This window comes from Perissodus microlepis, chromosome 1 (assembly GCF_051167445.1).
Source record: "Perissodus microlepis isolate ML-2025 ecotype Zambia chromosome 1, ASM5116744v1, whole genome shotgun sequence".
NCBI classification, from domain to species: Eukaryota; Metazoa; Chordata; class Actinopteri; order Cichliformes; family Cichlidae; genus Perissodus; species Perissodus microlepis.
The window spans coordinates 27,050,914-27,070,262 of NC_140461.1; the positions used below are offsets into that span (position 1 = coordinate 27,050,914).

Genomic DNA, 19,349 nt, shown 5'->3' on the forward strand with positions numbered 1-19,349 from the left:
GAGACTGAGCTTGACAGCCCGGTGAGTCGAGTTTGCGAAGAACTGCTCTCTCTCTCTCCCATATCTCAGCTGTCTCTCAGCGGCAAGAGGACTTGTTCGGAGCTGGCACGCGGGGTTATGAACTCTTTGGACCGCTAATCATCTACGGACTGCGCTTTTGAAACATTATTTTTCCTCTCAACCCAGCCAATACATAACCTTCAGATTAAAGAAAAAAAGAAGGAGTTGTTCCTCAAGTCCGCGGCAATGGGGTGAGTAATCCAGAAAGCGCTGCCCTTCAGAGCGCCTCTCATGACACCTGCGCTGACTAAAAATGTGTTTGTGCGGCGAAAAGACGGCAGATATGCCCCCAGAGCTGCCCGTTTCACCTGTCAGCCCTCAAATACATTTAATTCTAAATATCGCTGATTTCAAGCGCCAGGTTGTGAGAAGATCACCTCTGTTTTATTGCCAGATTGTGTTGCAATGTGGGGAAATTAATGAGGTGACTCTTGTTGGACTGTCAGTGAGACTATTCAGATGTGTGTATATGTGTGTGTATATGTGTGTATGTGTGGTGGGGGGTTGGGGGTTGATGCCATATTTATAATTATGGATTTATGTTTTATTTATGAGCAGAATTTCAAAAGGATCATTCTTGAGTGCTCCACTTCTTCCTTTTCTTCAGGATAGGAATATGGTTTGGACAGGGTTATGATATGGAGGTGTCAGAGTCAACACTGCCCACTAATGAGGAGAGATGGTGGTACTTGTGGAAGTGTGTATTTGTACATATGTGTGTTGTCCACAGTACTGGAGGTAGTGGCGTGTACTCCCACAGTAGTTTTACATGGTACCGTACAGTATTTTGCCTCTATACTGTGGTATGAATGTTGATTCTGTGGCTCACTGCCACAGTTATGCAATCACCATCTCTCCCTCTTCCTTCACATCTACATATATTCCTGTCTCTGCTTTCCAAGCAGCTGGATTGTATTTAATTTCACACAAAAAAGGGAAAACTTTTCAGACCTAAACCTCATTCTAGATCACTTATTTATTCATTTATTTATTTTAGGAATTCTTCCACTTGTAACACACAAAACTTGGATTTATGGAAACTATGATGCGAGGTGTGAATCACTAGCTGCATAAATGCTCAATTATGTAATGAGTACCACCCCATACCAAAGTGATTGCTTTTCCTCAGTATTTTAATGCGTAAGAAACCAGTTCAACAGTCCTGACTTCCTTTCGCCAGTTTGGTGTACTCACCCAGCCGGTTTCAAAGGACTCAGCTGTGTTGTGTCATGAAACTGACCCATGCAGTGGATCTGTGACAAGCATGGCAGCCAGGCCAAAGCAGGAGTTCCCACCTACTCACAGGCACAAAAGTTCCCTTTTTCTTTTCTACGTTCACTCAGTGCTAAGCAGTGGTGTCACTTGTCAGCTAAATACCTTTTTAAGAAGGAGGGCACAAATGGCTTCTATGAAATTTTATCCCACAGGACTTCCTTGAAACTACATTGGCTGCCTTTGTCATTCCAATTAGTTTTGGGGTAATCAAATGTTGCTTGTATAAAAAAAAAAAAAATCTTAAAATTCCTTTTCGCAATACCTGAGCAGCAGTGAACAATCAAAACCATGGAAGGCTGATAAATCCAATCTCCTACACTTCTGATTCAGTATTGTTGCTTTGATGCATTTGAATCAGCAGCTATTACAGCAGTGATTGAATCAGCATGTTGTGACTGTGTTAGATTGTCTGACCAGGAGTCCAAATCACAACTAATGAAATTTACTCTCATAGAAGGCAAACAAAATATTTAATAATAATAGTAATAGCGAATCAAATGTGAGAACTGAAACCGGAAACTTTCTCCTTAAGAAATAACTTAATGAATGTTGCTCATTACGCTGCAACTGAATGATGGAGATTACTGATGAATCTGCAGTTTTCTTGTGTGTTTGTGTAAAACAAGACCCAAAAAACAATGCCTATCACATCTTAAACCTTGAAGTAACTGGACTAAATTAAAAAAAAAAAAAGGGAAGGGGAATTCTTTTGTTCGCCTTCCAATAATTAGCAGATGTGTTGCTAATTCTGCAGTGTATATATTACTACCTGAGCACACCTGCTAATGATGCAATGTGTTTTGCACGAAGCAGCAAATCAACAGATAAGAATGAGTCTGTGTTTGGTGGAGGGAGCTGTAGATCATTTGTCGTGTGTGTGTGTGTGTGTGTGTGTGTGTGTGTGTGTGTGTGTGTGTGTGTGTGTGTGCCTTTGTCCCTGAAGCTCCTGTCTCCTAAATGAAGTTATAGATTAAGTATAAGTCAGACAACACACACATTAACACCCTCGATTTCTATCTTTACGTGTCCCTTTATTACCATATTTCTTTGAGCAAATGATCTATCAGTATCCTCTTGACCCTGAGACACTTTTTATTGTTCATGCCATTTCCACACGATTTATTGAGTATATACTGTTACATATTGGTCCAAATTGTAGCATTGTATGTGTGCATGTGTATGTGTACGCCATGTGCGGCATGTCCTAAAAAAGAATAAATCAAGCCTATGTAATTAAAGACTGGTGAATTGGAGAGGGGGAGGAAATTCAGACGGTAGCACTGGGAAAGAAAGCGATGAGAATTCTGTTTCTAAGTACAGTTTTGCAGCTTAAGGGCTGCATCTCTGGAATTATTCCAACATAAAGCTTAGATTGCCTGAAAGCCCCTACTGAATAGGCAGCCACACAGACAGCAATGCAATCAGCATATTGCTATTTAAAGTAAGCCATGCTGGGAGCAGGCCTAACACAGGGATAGATGATAATCTCCTGGCTGTCCAGAGAATGGCATATAAAGGTTTAACACTCATTGATTAGGCTCTGTGACATGTGACGTGGCAGTGGGTCCTTTGGCTGCCCTGACAGGAGAGTGGACTGTAAGCTTAATCTGAGGCTATGTTCTCCATCTGTGTCCGAAGGCTGGAGGGGATGGCTGTAGAGGTGCAGTTGGGGAATAGGAGCAGGTCTTACTGTTAAAGAATCATGTGTAAATGAAAGGGGACAGGCTGATGGCGGATTGGACGTCTCATCACCAGATGGTTGAAGCCTAGGAGGCCATCTGCTGCCATGCTGTGCTTCTGTGGAGACTTCCTCACTTCCTTTTCCTTGGAGCGCTCACATTACGTTGGGCTCTGTGTCCTGCCGTCTCAGTGTGGTGGAGGGAGACCTGCTGTGGTGGCTTGTTTGATTCTGGCCTGCTGCCTGTGTTGCATGGGACACTCAGTGATGCCAGACCTGGCATTGATTATGAAGGTCATTGGTAAAATGAATAAAACAAAGTTTACCACAGTCATGCCTAAGACAGAATGTTTTCTACAAAATTTAAATATCCTGCATTAAAGCAATATGTAAAGATTATTTTACTATTTTTCCAGCTGTTTTTCCAATTTGCCAAAATGAGAAACAACCCGATTACTAAAGTTATAATGTTTCGGCCCTCAGAGCCTGATCATGATCTATGGAAGGAGTGGGACAAAATATTAACAAGTGTTTTATCTTGAGATCATCAATCATCGATAGCGTGGAGCCAATTATAGATACTTCTATTGAATATGTAGGTGGACTAAACTGATTTCCCTGACAAAGGTGGACTGTGAATTAAAGCAAGAGAGCTACCGTAATTAACTGATTTTAATGCTAGTAAACAAACCAAGTAGCATAACAGCAGCATTTACTCCTCTTCAGTTGCACAAATGTCTTGATGTATGTTTGGATAATTGCCTCGCGACGCATCAAACGTTGTATGCCTAATTGTGGATACCATATTGCAGTACTGAGTTACAATAGGCACGGGAGTTAAATAGTATGTCTCATGTATATCTAATTTTTACTATAGCTTTATAGAGATTGGAAATTCTGGTAATACTGGAATTTTTTTTAGTAAAATAGAAATGCTTGTAATTAGTCAGTTTATGAGCAGTAGTGTTGAATTTGGGCTTATTTTGCTCTTCCCTCCTAACGGTTGTTTCTTCCTGCACTGGATAGTGTAGTGCAGAAGAGATGCCATAAAATAACCTTTAACAGTGACTTAATGTGAGTGGTTTTAAGATGAGACATCGTGCTCCTGTTTTGTAAATGTCAGGAGAAAGAAAATGAAAGCATAATATAGAGCTGTAGTTCTCTGCTAACTATTAAATCCATTATTTGCCTCACTCAGCGGGGACCTTGAAGTCTGTTATTGCATACAGTGTATATATATACAGTGGCCTCCTTTGACCTGTTGACATCATTAGTTGAGCAGAGTGTTTGTTGCAGGGAAAGCCCAGGTGGTTTAGTAGTAATGAACCCAGAGAGAATTTCCTCCGCTGCTTACTTTGCTTATTCACACAGACAACACGCCGTTCTCGCTAATAAGGCGGCGCTGCTCTCCATCAGGACTCGCAGATAAAATATAACACCATGCCTCAGCGGTGCTCACCTAACATGCAAAAAAAAGGATAATGAGAATCCAAGTTGATGATTTCTAGTGTTTTATGCTTAGCAAATTAATACACTCATTTCTAATTTTCCATATTCATGTTGCCACATTTGAACAGTACACCTTGTGACACAGAGTTTTTTTCATATGGGAAAAGATGTTCGTTTGTTACTGTGCTGCACTCTAAAGCCTCTTGTAATGTGGAGTGCTACTGACAGCACCAGCAGAGAAAGTGAGGAAGGATCACTGCTCCCAGTGAGTGTTTCTGCAACTTCACCGTGGATATTTGACAAGTGAATAATGCCCCATTTGTCACTAAAGTTCTTCGAGCAGGCAGCGAAATCTGCATATATATATTTTTTCAGACCACATAGGGACAAGGAAAGTACTTTATACTTACTCTATGAGTGATATGAGCTTAAGTAACTGGGGTAGCCTGCTGATTGTCCTGCTTTAGTGCTCGTTTCATCAAGAAAACTTTCACTGTGGTGAAATTGTCTCTAAAGGAATAAAAAAATAAATAAATAATGGAGTAAAAGACCAAAAAAAAAGTTTGACTTCTTAATGTTGGATGTTTGTGCACAGTTTGTGTTCACATCAGGCAGCTGACAGTAATGTGGTCCAGTCTCTAGAGGATTCAAAGGGAATGAAATATGAAGTCTCACTGGCAAAGAGACTAAAGAGGTTATCTTATATTATAGGTTACTATTCTCAAACATATTGTTATGCCTCTGGAATTGCACGCATGTAAAAGTGACTACTTTATTCATTTCTTGCACATTTAATGCCCCAGACATGGTGCAAACCCAGATAGCGTGTGGCGATGCCATCTCTCTAACCTATTTAGTGAGCGATCTGACATCTTTGTAACGGTACTGCAGGCTAGAAAAAATGACACCGAACTTTCTAAAGAGTCGGGCCTTACTGTCACAAGTGATCAACTTTTCTTTTTTTAAGATGTGAAAAATTACCCAAATATGTTTTTACATAAATATGTTTTTACATAACCACCCTTGGCTCCACATTTAATTTTCAAACATTACCACCTTGTGAGGTTAAACTGTCACCCAGGTTTACTGCAGTGATACGAGCTTCCTTGTGTTTAGTGAGACGCATTAATTTTCTGTAGGGATGTAAAGAATGCAGTTCGCATAGCTGAAGCTGCTGACGCAGCAGATTTCTGTTAAACCAGCTTCAAAGCCTGTTTGAGTGACATTAAATGCTTTAGTGTTTAACCTCAGATTTCTAAATCCTCTATCAGACCGAGAGCTCGATGAGCAAAGTTTGTCTGTGGGTGGGGTAAGCCCGGAGTGGATTCCTATACTCAGGAATCTGGACAAAGCTGTTTGTCTTTGTTACTCAAAGAAAAACATGCCTGATCTGCACAGATGTAGCAGCACACAAGTGCAACGTGACTGCAAGCGCTTGCATGAAAATCACCATCCCAGGCTCCTGTTCAAAGATAGAAGCTGTCTACTGTTTATTCACACTTCCTCTCAGAACACCATGCCATCCTGTATCATCTTAAAATGTCTTTTTTAAGCTGCATGATAATCCTTCTTAGCTGTGTATGGTGTTAGACTAATCGCTACCTACCTAAGTTATAAGTTTTTGTGAGTTATTACTCTCAAGGCAAGATTGTTTTTAACCCTTTCATGCATGAATTATGACAACCTCAATCAGGTTCATCTTTAGGCATGAAAAAATAGTTTTTTGAGCTTCATTTTTTTTTTTAAACATGTACTTTTCAAAGAGTTTTTTTTTTTTACTTGTCCACTTACGTGGACAACATCACCTTTTGGAGTGGGTGGCAGGGTATGGAGTGACACATCAGTGTCCAATGTAGTGGTTTATGTGCAAGTATACTATCAACACTGACTCTGTGAAAGGCTGATACAAGAAAACAGCCTTTGAATAGCTGTCTACTGTAGTGACCACTATGTGTGAAAGGGTTAAAAATGCATGTATTTATAGGTGGGGTACTCTGAGTAGACAGATCTGTCTGTCAGCTCACTTTAAATCTTTTTGCTGGTACACAACAAACACGATTGCTGCGTTATCAGTGTGTACAGTCCTGAGGTGCGTGTGTAGGTGTATGTAAGCATAGACAGTGCAGTCTAACTCAGACCTGCACCCCCACATAGAAACACACACACACCTGTAAATTATTCAAAGCACCAGATGGGGACAGAGAACGCCTGACAGGCAGCGGGACAAAGTATCCAGTGGTCGTAGAGTCCCAAATGTTGTCGTCTTTTTTTTCTTTTCTTTTTTTCCTCATTTATTTTTTTATATCTAGTAAAATCAATCAACCTAATGCTTTTTATCTGAGAAAAGCAGATCAGACAAATCCATTAAACAGTTGTGTGAGTGCATCCATGTGTTCAGCAGCGGCCTTTCACTCCTCCTTCCCTTGCCAGTCTGAGCTGGCTCGAGACACTGGCACTGCAAAGGTCAGCGCATGTGGCTATGTAAAGCGACAACAGTGATCTGTATAATGGGTTTTGTTGTTCCCAAAGCAGATGAAGACAGAGATTAGGCTTAAAGGGGACAGTGAATTTATTAGGCTTTCATTTCTGTGAGAACCATAATCCCAATGGAAGTAAAAGCTTTATTAGCTCATGAATATGTGCTGCCTGCCAGCTTGTCTGTCTGACATTATTTTCACCGGCAATTCATAACAGTGCATTAAAGTATTTCTGTCCACGAGACATGTCACTTTGCCCGTTGCAGTGAAGCTTTGCAACAACAAAGGGACCATCTGTACCCTGTTAATCAAACATGTGTACGCTTCTCAGCATGAAAAATTGTTTGTTCAGATTTTTAAATTAAAAAAAAAAAATACTCTCAGATGATTTTGATTAATTTTCCTAAGCACATCCCCGTGCTTAAAATGTTCAAAATAGATTTGTTGGCATCACATTACAGCAGCTGTACTAGTGTATCTAGCTCAGAACCATTACATATGTTTAAGGAAGGAAGATACCAGCCCAAGAAAATGAATGTAATGAAACGGTAAAAAGGGTTATAACAAAGAAAATATAATGCAGTAGAAAAAATTGTGTGGTTCTGTTGCTGTGGTGGTTCAATCCCAACTGCTCCAGTTTGGTTTGGGCAAGATATTGAATTTAAGTTTCCCCCGATGCGTCCATAAGATTGTGAATGCTAGACAAAGTCTAGTCTTGTTTGAATGAATGTGTGATTGGGTGAATGCAGCTTGTAATAAAAAGTGCTTTGAGTGCTCAGAGTAGAAAAGTGCCATAAAAGTTCAAGTCCAAGTGATAAGATTTTGTGGAGGCAGATAAGTGATATGTAAACAATGTTTTAGAAGCACATTTGGGATTTTACAGAGAATAAAATTATCATTAAATCATCACTAATTATCAGAGGACAGAATGACTCTTATAGATGCTTATAAGATGGAAATGGTGGTATTTTGATCATTTTTCTTCAAACTGGCCATGACTGTGTTTGGGTGAGCTAATGCTTGTGCTGGCTAGCTAGACTGGTTATCTGGATTCAACTCTACTCATTTTGATATTAAGAGGAGATGCTAATTTAAGCTAGCAAAAACACTATATTAAGTCTACTCACCAGAAAAACTAACAGCTGACTCCTTTTTGTCTTTTACTACCTGACACTGATTAAGAGAAATCCGCACGTGACTCAATGCTGCCAGTCCCACGAAGCCTCAACACAATTTAAACTGATGTGTTTTTAAAAATAAATTCACTCTGTGCATTGGTCACAAACAGGTGGATTTACTATAGAGACAAAAAAACGGACAGCCTGAAGAGACACGTTTCGGCTGTAAAGTTGAGTATTTTAACCTGGGATTCTGTGGGGGTGGAGTGGCTTTTAGAGATATCCTGAAGTGCCCATTTGAGGAAATGACAACTTAATTTTTCTGCCCTGGAGTTTGATGTTGGCTTAAGATATGACGTAACATACAGATCATCCTTGAGGGCTGTTCATACATCACAGCATCCAAATTTCTGACTCAAAAGGGCTGTTTTACTATCGTTGCAGTCATTAGAGTTCAGCGTTTAGTGCATTTTAGCCAGGTCTTAGCTTTAGATGGAGAATTGAAGGTGAAATCCAAAACAAAAGACTAGAATCTACAGTATGGGCTTGTGTAAATGTGTGGGTCCGACACACTATGGACCGCAGCAAAATACATGTAATACCAGCAAACATTTTGTTCTCCCTGTTTTCCAGGAACGTGGGAACAAACTGCACTGTGCTGTGCTTGTACTGTAGCTCACTACTCAAGGCATCAATATGCTTCCACTGAAGTGCTCTTCAGATGGCTGAACAGCATGTGAAAGCCCACTTACTCCCCGATGTCAGCACTGAGGGGGGGCTGCATCCAACATTTTCTTTATTTTCCTAAAGCGACAGTCACAAGAACACCCATTTCATACAACTGATGATCAGCTGTAGATTTGTTTTTATTTTTTCCCCAGAGGCTTTATCCCCCTTCTTGACACAATTACTTATGTCACTTTCTGTTTCTATAACCATGTGCAATGTGTTGGATGCCTTTGAGGAAGGATTGTTCAGGAGTGTTATGCATGTTTGCATGGTTCATTGCATTTCACTCCTCTGTGAAGGCACAGTTTTCACAATGCATTTGACTGTGCCTTATGGGACAGAAGCACTTTTGGTGTCAGTTGGAGGTGGTTGGAGGGCCCTTGGAATTAAAGAAAGGATAACAAAATGATCAGTATGTGCTCAGAACAAGCTACTAAAATATACTGCAATCAGAATAACAAAGCATTGACAACAGTCAAGTTATTTGTACCAAGCAGTGGCATCTTTCTAATCTATATTTTGTCTCTGAAAGTATTTTTTAATTCACATTTTGATTTCCAAAAAGTACTTTGAATCTGTCTCCCCACATTCTTCAGCTTGTATCCATTATTAAGTTCTTGAGGTGTCCTATGATCCCTCTCATCTCAGCCACTCCACTTAATTATTCCTCACTCTTGGAACGTTATAGAGGAGTATTTCAACCACCTGCACTCGCCTTTTGAAATGAGAACCTCCAGTGGAAATTTTAACCCTCCCGAGTCCAGTCCTTTTAAAGCACTATCATTAAAGAGAAGGCAGACTGTTTTTTATTACTTTTTTGCTTCTAGCGGCAGTGCTCTTTCAGTCTTAGGTTTCTGCATAGTTGCCTTGAAACACTAAAAATGGATGGTCTGCTTTCAGATGGAGTTTTTTTTTTTTTTTAAATATTTATTTATTTTTAACCACAAGCTTTGAAAATGTGTAATAGTGTAGTAGATACCGATGTGTTCTTTTTACTGAACCCAGCGATCACAATGGCTTGAAATTTAATTGATTTACAGAGTCATGTCTATTTTAATACACTGTCACCTGAAGATCACTCAGTGTTGATTTTCTCTGCATTCTTTAAATCGGGGAGTGTCAAACATACGGTCTGGGGCCCAGAATTGGCCCGCCAAAGACTTTGGAAAATGTGAAAAGGGGCATACATTTTGGACTTTTAACTAGTTTTAAAGTTTTTACATTTTTACATCTTACCGTACTGATTTAAAAACCTCTGGGTCATTCATACTACACCAAAATATTAAGTAATAGATGAACATTTAAATGACAGTTTCAGATTTTTCGCAATCTACAAATAGGTTTTTTTTTGTTTTGTTTTTTTTAAATAGTGCACTTTTTTTTTTTAAAGCTTTTTTTTCCTTTTGTTGTTTGTTGAAAGTGTCAAACGACAACAACTCAAGAGTTGGCAGTTCGTCTTGTAATCGGAAGGTTGCCGGTTCGAGCCCCGGCTCGGACAGTCTCGGCCGTTGTGTCCTTGGGCAAGACACTTCACCCGTTGCCTACTGGTGGTGGTCAGAGGGCCCGGTGGCGCCAGTGTCCGGCAACCTCGCCTCTGTCAGTGCGCCCCAGGGCAACTGTGGCTACAATGTAGCTTGCCATCACCAGTGTGTGAATGGGTGAATGACTGAATGTAGTGTAAAGCGCTTTGGGGTCCTTAGGGACTAAGTAAAGCGCTATACAAATACAGGCCATTAATTTTGGTTTCACTTCATGTGTTTTCTTTGTACTGTTTTTATTTCAGCGTGGGGTTCAAATTATTTGCAAAAGGTTAGGGGTTTTTTTCTCTTCTTTTTCTCCTCTGTTAAAAGCTGTGAAAGCTGAAAATCCACTTCTTGTCTTACTGAGTCAGGCTATGTTTCCAGGTAACAGCAGGACTGTCATCGGAATCATAAAGGTGTGTCTGTGGATGTCATTGAGAGAAGGAGCATTTGTATTTAGTCTGCGGTCATTCAAGTTTAACAGGCGCCTTGATCCTGCTCCTCATGCTGATGCTCTTCTGAATCACAAGGGCGGTGTGCAGCTCATGGCTGAGAGGCAGATTACTTCACTCTCACGGATAGATGACATGATTTTGAACTTTTCTCCATCACATTTATTGCTGACTTGGGTTTTATACTTTTTTTTTTTTTTAAGTCGAGTATGGTTTCACCTTTTCACTTAAAAATGATTCAACTATAATGAGGCTGTAAGAGATTGAAAATGGAGAGAGACCTGCTTGAGTATAATGACAGAGACGTGGCAGTAAAACTGGGCTGGACAAAAGCTTAACTTGAATCAGCTTGTGAATACTTTCTAAAAGTGGACACTGAAATGAGTCAGAGACGGGCTCAGCAGAGCTTTTATCTACTTATAATTCCCGTGATGAGTGGAATCCATTTTACCAATGTTTCCCAGTACAGTCGTTTGCCGATAAATCCTGAGAATCCCCATTCGTTTTATTACAGGTTTAATATCGGTGTTTTATGGATAACGTGCTACCATTCGAGCTAAGCGAAGTAATACAAAGCAGTTTTCTTTGATTATAAAAGATGACTGATGATGGCAAATGTATGCAAAATCATAATTAGGAATTAATCCAACTGATGTTTAATTCAGTGCCTTGTGCTGTGCAATATATAAACTGTTCAACAAAACAAAAACTGCTTTTGGATGTGGGTAATTGCAAATGTGACATGATAATAACATACTAAGAAAATGGGCAAGCATTATGTGCATTATCAGAGTGACATGCTGCCATTAGCACTGTGCATGTTTAGTGTAAAACTTCTGTTTTGACAATGTGATCACTTGGTTAGATTAACATTGCATCCAGTAGTAGGCAGCTGGTGTGAGAAAAGTCAATTATCTGACTGTGGTGCACTAGAAAAATCTTTCTCTAAACACATAAAAGTGCACAGTCCAAACATCTAGTGTGTTACTGACACCTATGAGAGGGAAGGGGGGTGTTAATGTGCTAATGGCTTTGGGTTGCCATGAGAATTAAGGGTTTGTGTTACATTATCACCTGCCTGTCCACACTAAGACTCTCAGGACTCTGCATTTCTGAACACAAAGCACACGGTCTCTGCAGACTTTATGTGATAAAGATTTTATTCACCCTATAGCTCTGTTTGTGTGTGTTGTGTGTGAGAGAGATTTGGCTCGTTTATCAGTGGATGTTATCTTGAGCTGTAGTTCCATGTTGTGTCTTATCTCAATCGCCCTCTAATATAGTCCCTCTGCTCTGTCTTCTGCTCTTCAGGGAGCAGCCGATCTACACCACCAGGGCCCATGTCTTCCAAATCGACCCAACTACCAAGAAGAACTGGGTTCCTGCCAGCAAGCAGGCTGTCACTGTCTCCTATTTTTATGACAGCACACGTAACAGCTACCGCATTATCAGTGTGGATGGATCCAAGGTATGTGTGTGCATATTCTGTATCTTTGTGTAACAATATCAATATCAATAACTGCCCTCGGGAGACATGGAATGAGAGAAACACTTAATAGTGTTGAACAAAAGGTGCTGCCAAGCATGTCAGTATTGCATTTGCTGCTCTCACTGATTAGCGTTAGTCCAACATGGCAATGTTTAAGGTTTCCCGCAACTCCTCTGCGTTTGTCTGAATAATTTGATATTAAATTTATTGCACAATGACAAAGAAAAAGATGACATCAGCTCTATTTGAGGTCACAATATTTAGCAGTTAGAAGTGTTGTATGATTAACTCTTTACACCTTGAAAGCCTACTTACTGGGAGCAGCCCTAGTAACAGGAGGCTTGAGGTCAAACTTCATCTTTATGGGGAAAGCGTCAAAGTTTAGTCTACTCATGTAGTGCTAAGCTGAAATAACTGTCTAACTGGACTGTCTGACACCTGCAGTTAGGTCCATAAGTGTCAGACAGTGACACAGTTTTTCTAGGTTTGTCTCTGTGCATCACCACGGTGGATTTTAATGATCAAATGATCAAGATGTGATTGAAGTACAGACTTTTAGCTTAAAAAAGGGGTTTGACAAAACCATTGCATTAGCTGTTCAGTAATTAGAGTCATTTTATGCACAGTCCCCCATTTTCAGAGTTTCAAAAGTAACAGTTGACTGACAAGTTGTTTCATGTCTTGTCAGGCTTGTTCACCATTTATTCCATGACAAATTAAGCATTCTGGAGTTGATTCAAGTATTGAACTTGAATTAAGTTCACTGGAACTGTCTATGTGAGAGTTGTTGATGCAACTGAAAGAAACCAGATTAGACCTCGCTGGAAGATCTCCAAACATGTTGGCGTAATTCTGAAATAAAAATCTTTAGACAGATGAAGACGCGTTTAACCCGTACCCGAATGATAGGAAGGGAAATCTATGAGGTAAGGAGAGAAACATGATCTGACGCACAACACTTATTCTGTCAAACACACTGTTATAGTATGGGCATGTATGGCTGCAAGTGGAACTGGTTCAGCAGTATTTATTAATTATCTGACTGCTGATAGAAGTAGCAGGATGAACTCTGTAGTGTACATGGCTGTACTCTCTGCTCAGATCAAAACTGATCCCACGGTGCTTCACAGTGCACAAGGATAATGGCCCAAAGCATACAGTGAAAGCAACCCAAGAGTTTCTCAAGGGAAAGAAATTTGATATTTTTCAATGTGCACGTTGGTCACCTGATCTCAGACCATCAGAGCACACTTTGGAGTTACTGAAGACAAAACTGAAGGCAGAGACACCCACAAACAAGTGAGAGTCTAGGCCTGGCAGAGCGCAAACACAGCATGTGGTGACGAGCATGGGTTCTAGACTTCAGGTAATTATTGACTGCAAAGGATTTTCATCACCATGTTAAAGACTTTTCAAAGTTATTTTAGTTTGTCCAATTACTTTTGAGCCTGTGGAAATGAGGTCATGTAAAGGTTGGCTGTAGTTTAAATGTAATAAATAGACTACATTGAAACAGACTTTCTATACTGTCGCTGCATTTGGTACTGCTACAGTTTAAATTGTGTATACTTGTTATAGCAATGTTAATTGGAGACCTTAAAATTCAGAATTGCCCATTAAACAGTTGTACTTTCCATTAACTGTATAAACATACATCTAATAAAATATTTTTTTAAAATGAATGCAGTGTTACAGTTCATAAAATAAAAATGCTCGTGTTGACTGTCCAATTAAGGGAGGAAAAAAAAAGTGTGAGCTCTGCATTTTTATTTGCCAGCTGTTTCCATGGATTTAATGTATTTAAAAGCACACACAGCACATAAAAATATGAATATGGGACACACATTGATGATTTCTGTGCTTACCTAGGATCTTCTGCCTAGTTAAACTGTTTCCAGACATGGAGCTTTGCAAAACAAATATGTTAATCATAACATTAACTTGAATAACTGCCATGTAAGTTGAAATATTAGCAATCTTCCCCTCTAATAGATTAACAAGAGTATCAAAGAGCTGCCGACCTGTGGAGTCACAATTAAACTCAATTATCTGTAATTTCATGTCATCAACAAAAAGCCAACAGTGGTCATACTCTGAGGGTGGTAGAGTTTTTAAAGACTGGCCACACTGCAGGGGGAAAGTGTCAACTTTTGCTTGTGTTATAGTGATTTTTTTTTTTGTAGTTGTGAGCATGGTGCTAAGATTAAATAATACAAGTGATGATGGACACCACTTGAATTTGTCTACATCCCATATTCACACAGTCTTCCTCTGCTTGCTGAAAAAGTACATTATGCGTTTCCATGGCGATCAGTTTTCTGTCTGTGTAGAAAGCTAGAGGAGCCTCAGGACAGCGATATTCCTCTGTTGACACTGTTAGGCAACCACATTTCAGAGTCTTAAATCACATAGTTTACCTGCAGAGCCACTTTAGGGTGGATGTGTTGACAGATGTTTGGATTGGTTGATAGTTTCACTTCTCTGCTTCGGTGAAAGGATTGAGGAGTTAAGATTACCAGCAGGCGATGAGTGGCTTTCTCATAGGAAGTCAGCAAAACAGTGTTGAGTTTTTTGCACAGCAAGCATGTCCTGCTGTCTTCTTAGTGCAAAGCATGTTTTTTTGTTGTTTTTGTTTTTTCTTTTTGTATGTTTTTTGACCATCTGGCTCTACTGTAAAGAGCTTGTGTTCATTCTTAGAATTTTAACTCACTTTTCTGGGCAGTTTAAGCCTTACAGCACAATTTTAAGTAAAAGAAGCATCGGTTCTCTTCTCCAGCAAAGCATTGTTGAGTCAAGCTCTGCTAGCTTCAAAGCATTCAACGCTTTCTTCCTACAGCTACAGAGGCAAGACTTTAATGTGTTATGTCATCAGCCAGCACTTATGGATCTGCAGGGATGACAACAGCTGACAATAGATTACTAAAGATAAACTATATCTACTACTTCATGTCTGTTTTATTTGTGAGAAAGATAATGGGACTATTATTTATTCATGTCTAAAAGCATCAATATTTTGTCCTCTATTTCCTCAAGGCCATGAGTGCTTTCTCTCTTCTCTCCCTCTCCTGTCATCTTTGTTGTTGTCCTCCTCCTCCTCCCTCCTCTGTAACCTTAACAGAACATTATGTGTCATAAAATCTCTGCTGGGAACCGCTGTACGCGAGGTACGGGGAAAAGGAATTTCTCAAATGTTATCGCAATTTAAAAGGAGCAGACTCCTGCTGATTTTAATTTTATCCTCCTATCCATTTAATTTAAGTGAGTCAAAGTGATGTCGATATGAGCAAAGTAACCAAAAGGGAAGAAATGTTGAGTCATGTCAAATAGATGTTAAATATAGTTTCTAGTTTGCACAGTTGCTGCAAGGGAGACAGGTCTGTCTAGAAGAATTGTCTGTGCTGTTGCACGCACTAACTATGACAGACCATCAGCTTGTATTCATCCACCTATGATGTCTGGGCAACTGGCTGATGATGATATGGCAAGTAGAGGAGCGCATCAGCACTTTTGACTGTCGCTCAGCCTGCATCGTGCTTCTCATGCAACGATGTACCAAGTGCTGTGACAACACAGTGAGGACACATCTAGCTGTACTTTATAAATAATTCCCAGTATGATAACTTTGAGGTAATGCCTAAAACACTCAGCTCTTTTTAGATTTATCTTTCTGACACTTCATTAAGTATCTTTTTTTTTTTTCTTTTTTTTTTTTTTGCCACAGCCAATTTCTAGCACTAACGTTAAAGCTCATGAGCTTATGAGCTTGGCTTGTAGGCTAAAAGACATGTCTCCACCAGTAATAAGAATTCAAATGAGCTTTTTATTCATCAAATGCATATTTTAGGGACAATTTTTGACTATTTTACACCTTGTGTAATTTAGTAATTTCATTGTATTCATTCACTTTATCTGCTTATTACAATGTCTGTTAAGCCAGGGCAATCTTCATTGCATGGCATACCCTCCTTTCCAAAACCTGAAGGTTCTGAAATAATTATTTTATTAAGTGCTAAGTATTCTTGGTGCAGTGCTACCAGTGACATGTTGTTTGTGAAAGTGGAAAAATAAGGGTTAATTGTGCTGGAACATAAACAAGATGATCAGGTTTATTCATTCTTTTTAAAGTTGTTTTGGTCTTGCCTAAACAGCATAGTTTGTATCAAACTATCGAAAAGTCAAGTTTTCCTGTTATCATCAATCTGCTCATAAAGAGTACACTAAGTATTTTTTTTTTTAAATTTTCCTTTTTTTTGAAGTTGTGAGCCATAAATGTTTGTTTCCATCCAAGAACAAGAAAACAAAAAACTAACACCCTCCCCGATAAACCTGGGAATCTAGGGGACATGCACACTCCACCTTTCAGTGTCTGGTACGTCAAGCTAGTCGATTGGATATTGTGCTGTATGCCCAGCTGTCATCAGAGAGAATGCACTGGGCTGTTATCAGTCCCAGCACAATTATCCATAAGGATTATGGCACAGTTGCACCAACCTTTTATAGTGTGAAGTCCCAGCATCAGCAAATTCTGTATTGTAAACAAAGCTGCAGATCAGTGACTCTTTCAACAGGGGAAACAAATGAGGACAGGAAACATCAAAAAATAAATAAATCTAAGAGCACGCATTTGAACTTTTGCCAGTGAAAAAGCTGCACTTCATCAGACGACTGTCAAGACTTGAAGCATAAATACACAGAAGTGTTGTATTTATTGTGACTCAAGGTACAAATACACCCTCTGTTCAGGCAACACCTGGATTTATAGGTCTGCAAAGACCTTGTGAAGGTCTTGGCTTTCTCAGAGATCAAAAGCTACATTCGGGATGTTGAACTAGCAGACTTATTAATTCAACTTTCTGCTAAAATGCGTCATAAACATCAGCAGATGTACAAAACAAATATAATTCACACAAAAACTGTAAAAAAAAATACATTATGCTAAGTTGAGTTAAAAGTGGTGTTAGGTAACCAAACTTGCGTCATCACCACCGAGGAACAGTGTTTTGTTTTGTTTTTTTGCAGTTCTTAATATATGGTGAGATGAAATGCATCAGGACATTAAAGCAGTTGGCAGACATACAGAAATACTGAACATTTCTTCATCTGCATCACACCTCTACCTGATGAGCAATCGCAATTTTTCCACTTTGCTTTCTGGTTTAATGACAGGACATGGCAGACTTTGTCTCGCCTATCATTGGCTGTGTTTCAGTTATACCACAGCATCATAATGACTATCCTCACTGCGCATTTGTCACCATGATTCAGATTTTTATTTTTTTTATTTTTTTGTATGTCCTTTTAAGAAAAAAAGATTCGTCCTAATTATCAGTAGATAACTTCAGCTGGTGTGTTTTTTTTTTTTTTCTTTCCAACCATGAAAAAGTCATCTGGTATTTGGTGCTTGATAACTGATCTCTCATGTTCTACATCTCCTTTCCTAATCACTGACTCTGCAGATTCTGTGCACTCTGCAGACACCTAATCGGCCGAGGAAGCTTTCCCTTATAACCTCCTGGCTGTCTCTGAGTTTCCAGCTGACCCTCAGGCCATTAGCTTGCCGAGCTTCACTCTGTGCCTCCTGTGCCACTTGATCCACAGCCCAGCTCACCATCCACACAGCTGCCAGCGTCACTCTGCACCCCCTCCCTTTCCTCCGTCACACCCTCCCACTCTCTCATTGACTTGCTCACTGGGTCGTTTACATATGCATGCCAAACATACAGTCACAGGTCTCGTGGGGGTAACTTTGTATCCCATGTTACATTACAGATGATACTGTAAATGCAATGTCTGAGCCTTTCTCTGCAGATACTTTTAGTTCAGTAGGTATCAAGTTACAGGTATGTAGTTTAATTAGTGTCAGTGTTTTTCTTTATTAATATATAGTATAAAACAGCAATGAGATGTATTCAAGATGGCAGAAAATAATGGAATAGTTTGACATTGCTTTGTTGTTTGGTTTAAAAAAAAAAAAAAAAAAAAAAACGGGGAGAAATAAACCCCTCTTGCCTTCAGAAATGCCTCAGTTCTTTGCAGCATAGATTCAACAAGGTGCTGGAAACATTCATCAGAGATTTTGGTCTGTAACTGACATGCTAGCATCATGCAATTGCTGCAGATTCCTAGGCTGCAGGTGATGATAATCTCCTGTTCCAGGACATCCCAAAAGTTCTCAGTGGGTTTAAGATCTGTTGATATGTCACCACACAATTACACCACCACCAGCAACCTGAACCAAGGCTGGATGGCTTTCATGTTTACACCAAATTCTCACCCTACCATCTGAACGTTGAAGCGGAAGTCAAGACTCATCAGATTAGGTGACGTTTATCGATCTATTGTCCAACGTTGCTGAGGCCAAGCAAATTATAGCCTCAGTTTCCTGTTCTTGGCTGACAGTAGTGGTATCCGGTGTAGTCTGTAGCCCATCTGCTTCAAGGGTCGATTTGTTGTACTTTCACAGATGTTTTTTTGCTTACCTTGATTATAACAAGTGGTTATTGATATTCACCTCAAAGCAGTCTACATTTTCACCCAGAGAACTGCCGATTACTCGCAATTTAAGAGTCCACATGCCGATTGTACATTTAATTATGAAATAATTTTATGGTAATGAATTTTTTAAGAAAACTTGGCGGGGAGTAAAATGTTTGAGAAGCACTGACTGCGTGTTGAGGTCTTTGTACCTGTAGCGTGTAGCTTCAGTGGTATAAACGTCATCATGCTGTGTTTCAGATCTTATAGCAAGAGTTATCTTGCATTATGTTTTTGTTTAATAAAATTCAATTTAGTGAAAAAAAATTTTCTACCTCTTAAAAAACAAAACAAACAGAATTTCTCCTAATTATTTTGAGAATTATCTGAAAGCATTCATGACACACGAGATAAAAAAGAGAGGATTATTATTCCAAAGGAAATTCACACTTTATACGCCGCTGGTTGCAGACATTTACTGCGTGTTTATCTAACTCCTTCCTTTTTTCGCTTTATTCCGCAGCAGCACTCCACTTTTTCCACAATGATCATTAAAGTTTCATCTTATCTTAACACTTCTCTTTGAGCCAGAGTTATGAGCCCTGTTAAATATTCACTTCACTGCTAG

The 19,349-nt window shown here is 39.5% G+C and overlaps 1 protein-coding gene across 2 annotated transcripts in view; it reads left to right on the plus strand.

Moving 5' to 3' along the window:
- The window catches only part of homer2 (homer scaffold protein 2), a 31,881-nt gene that overhangs the window by 535 nt on the left and 11,997 nt on the right, over positions 1-19,349 (plus strand). Inside the window, exons 1-2 of one of the 2 annotated variants that reach the window (XM_084929032.1) lie at positions 142-251; positions 12,070-12,226. In XM_084929032.1, the coding sequence (XP_084785158.1) occupies positions 247-251; positions 12,070-12,226 (162 nt within the window). In that variant the 5' untranslated portion in view covers positions 142-246. Of the gene's footprint in view, positions 1-141; positions 252-12,069; positions 12,227-19,349 lie in introns of those variants that run through there. The other variant, XM_084929116.1, reaches the window with a different exon arrangement.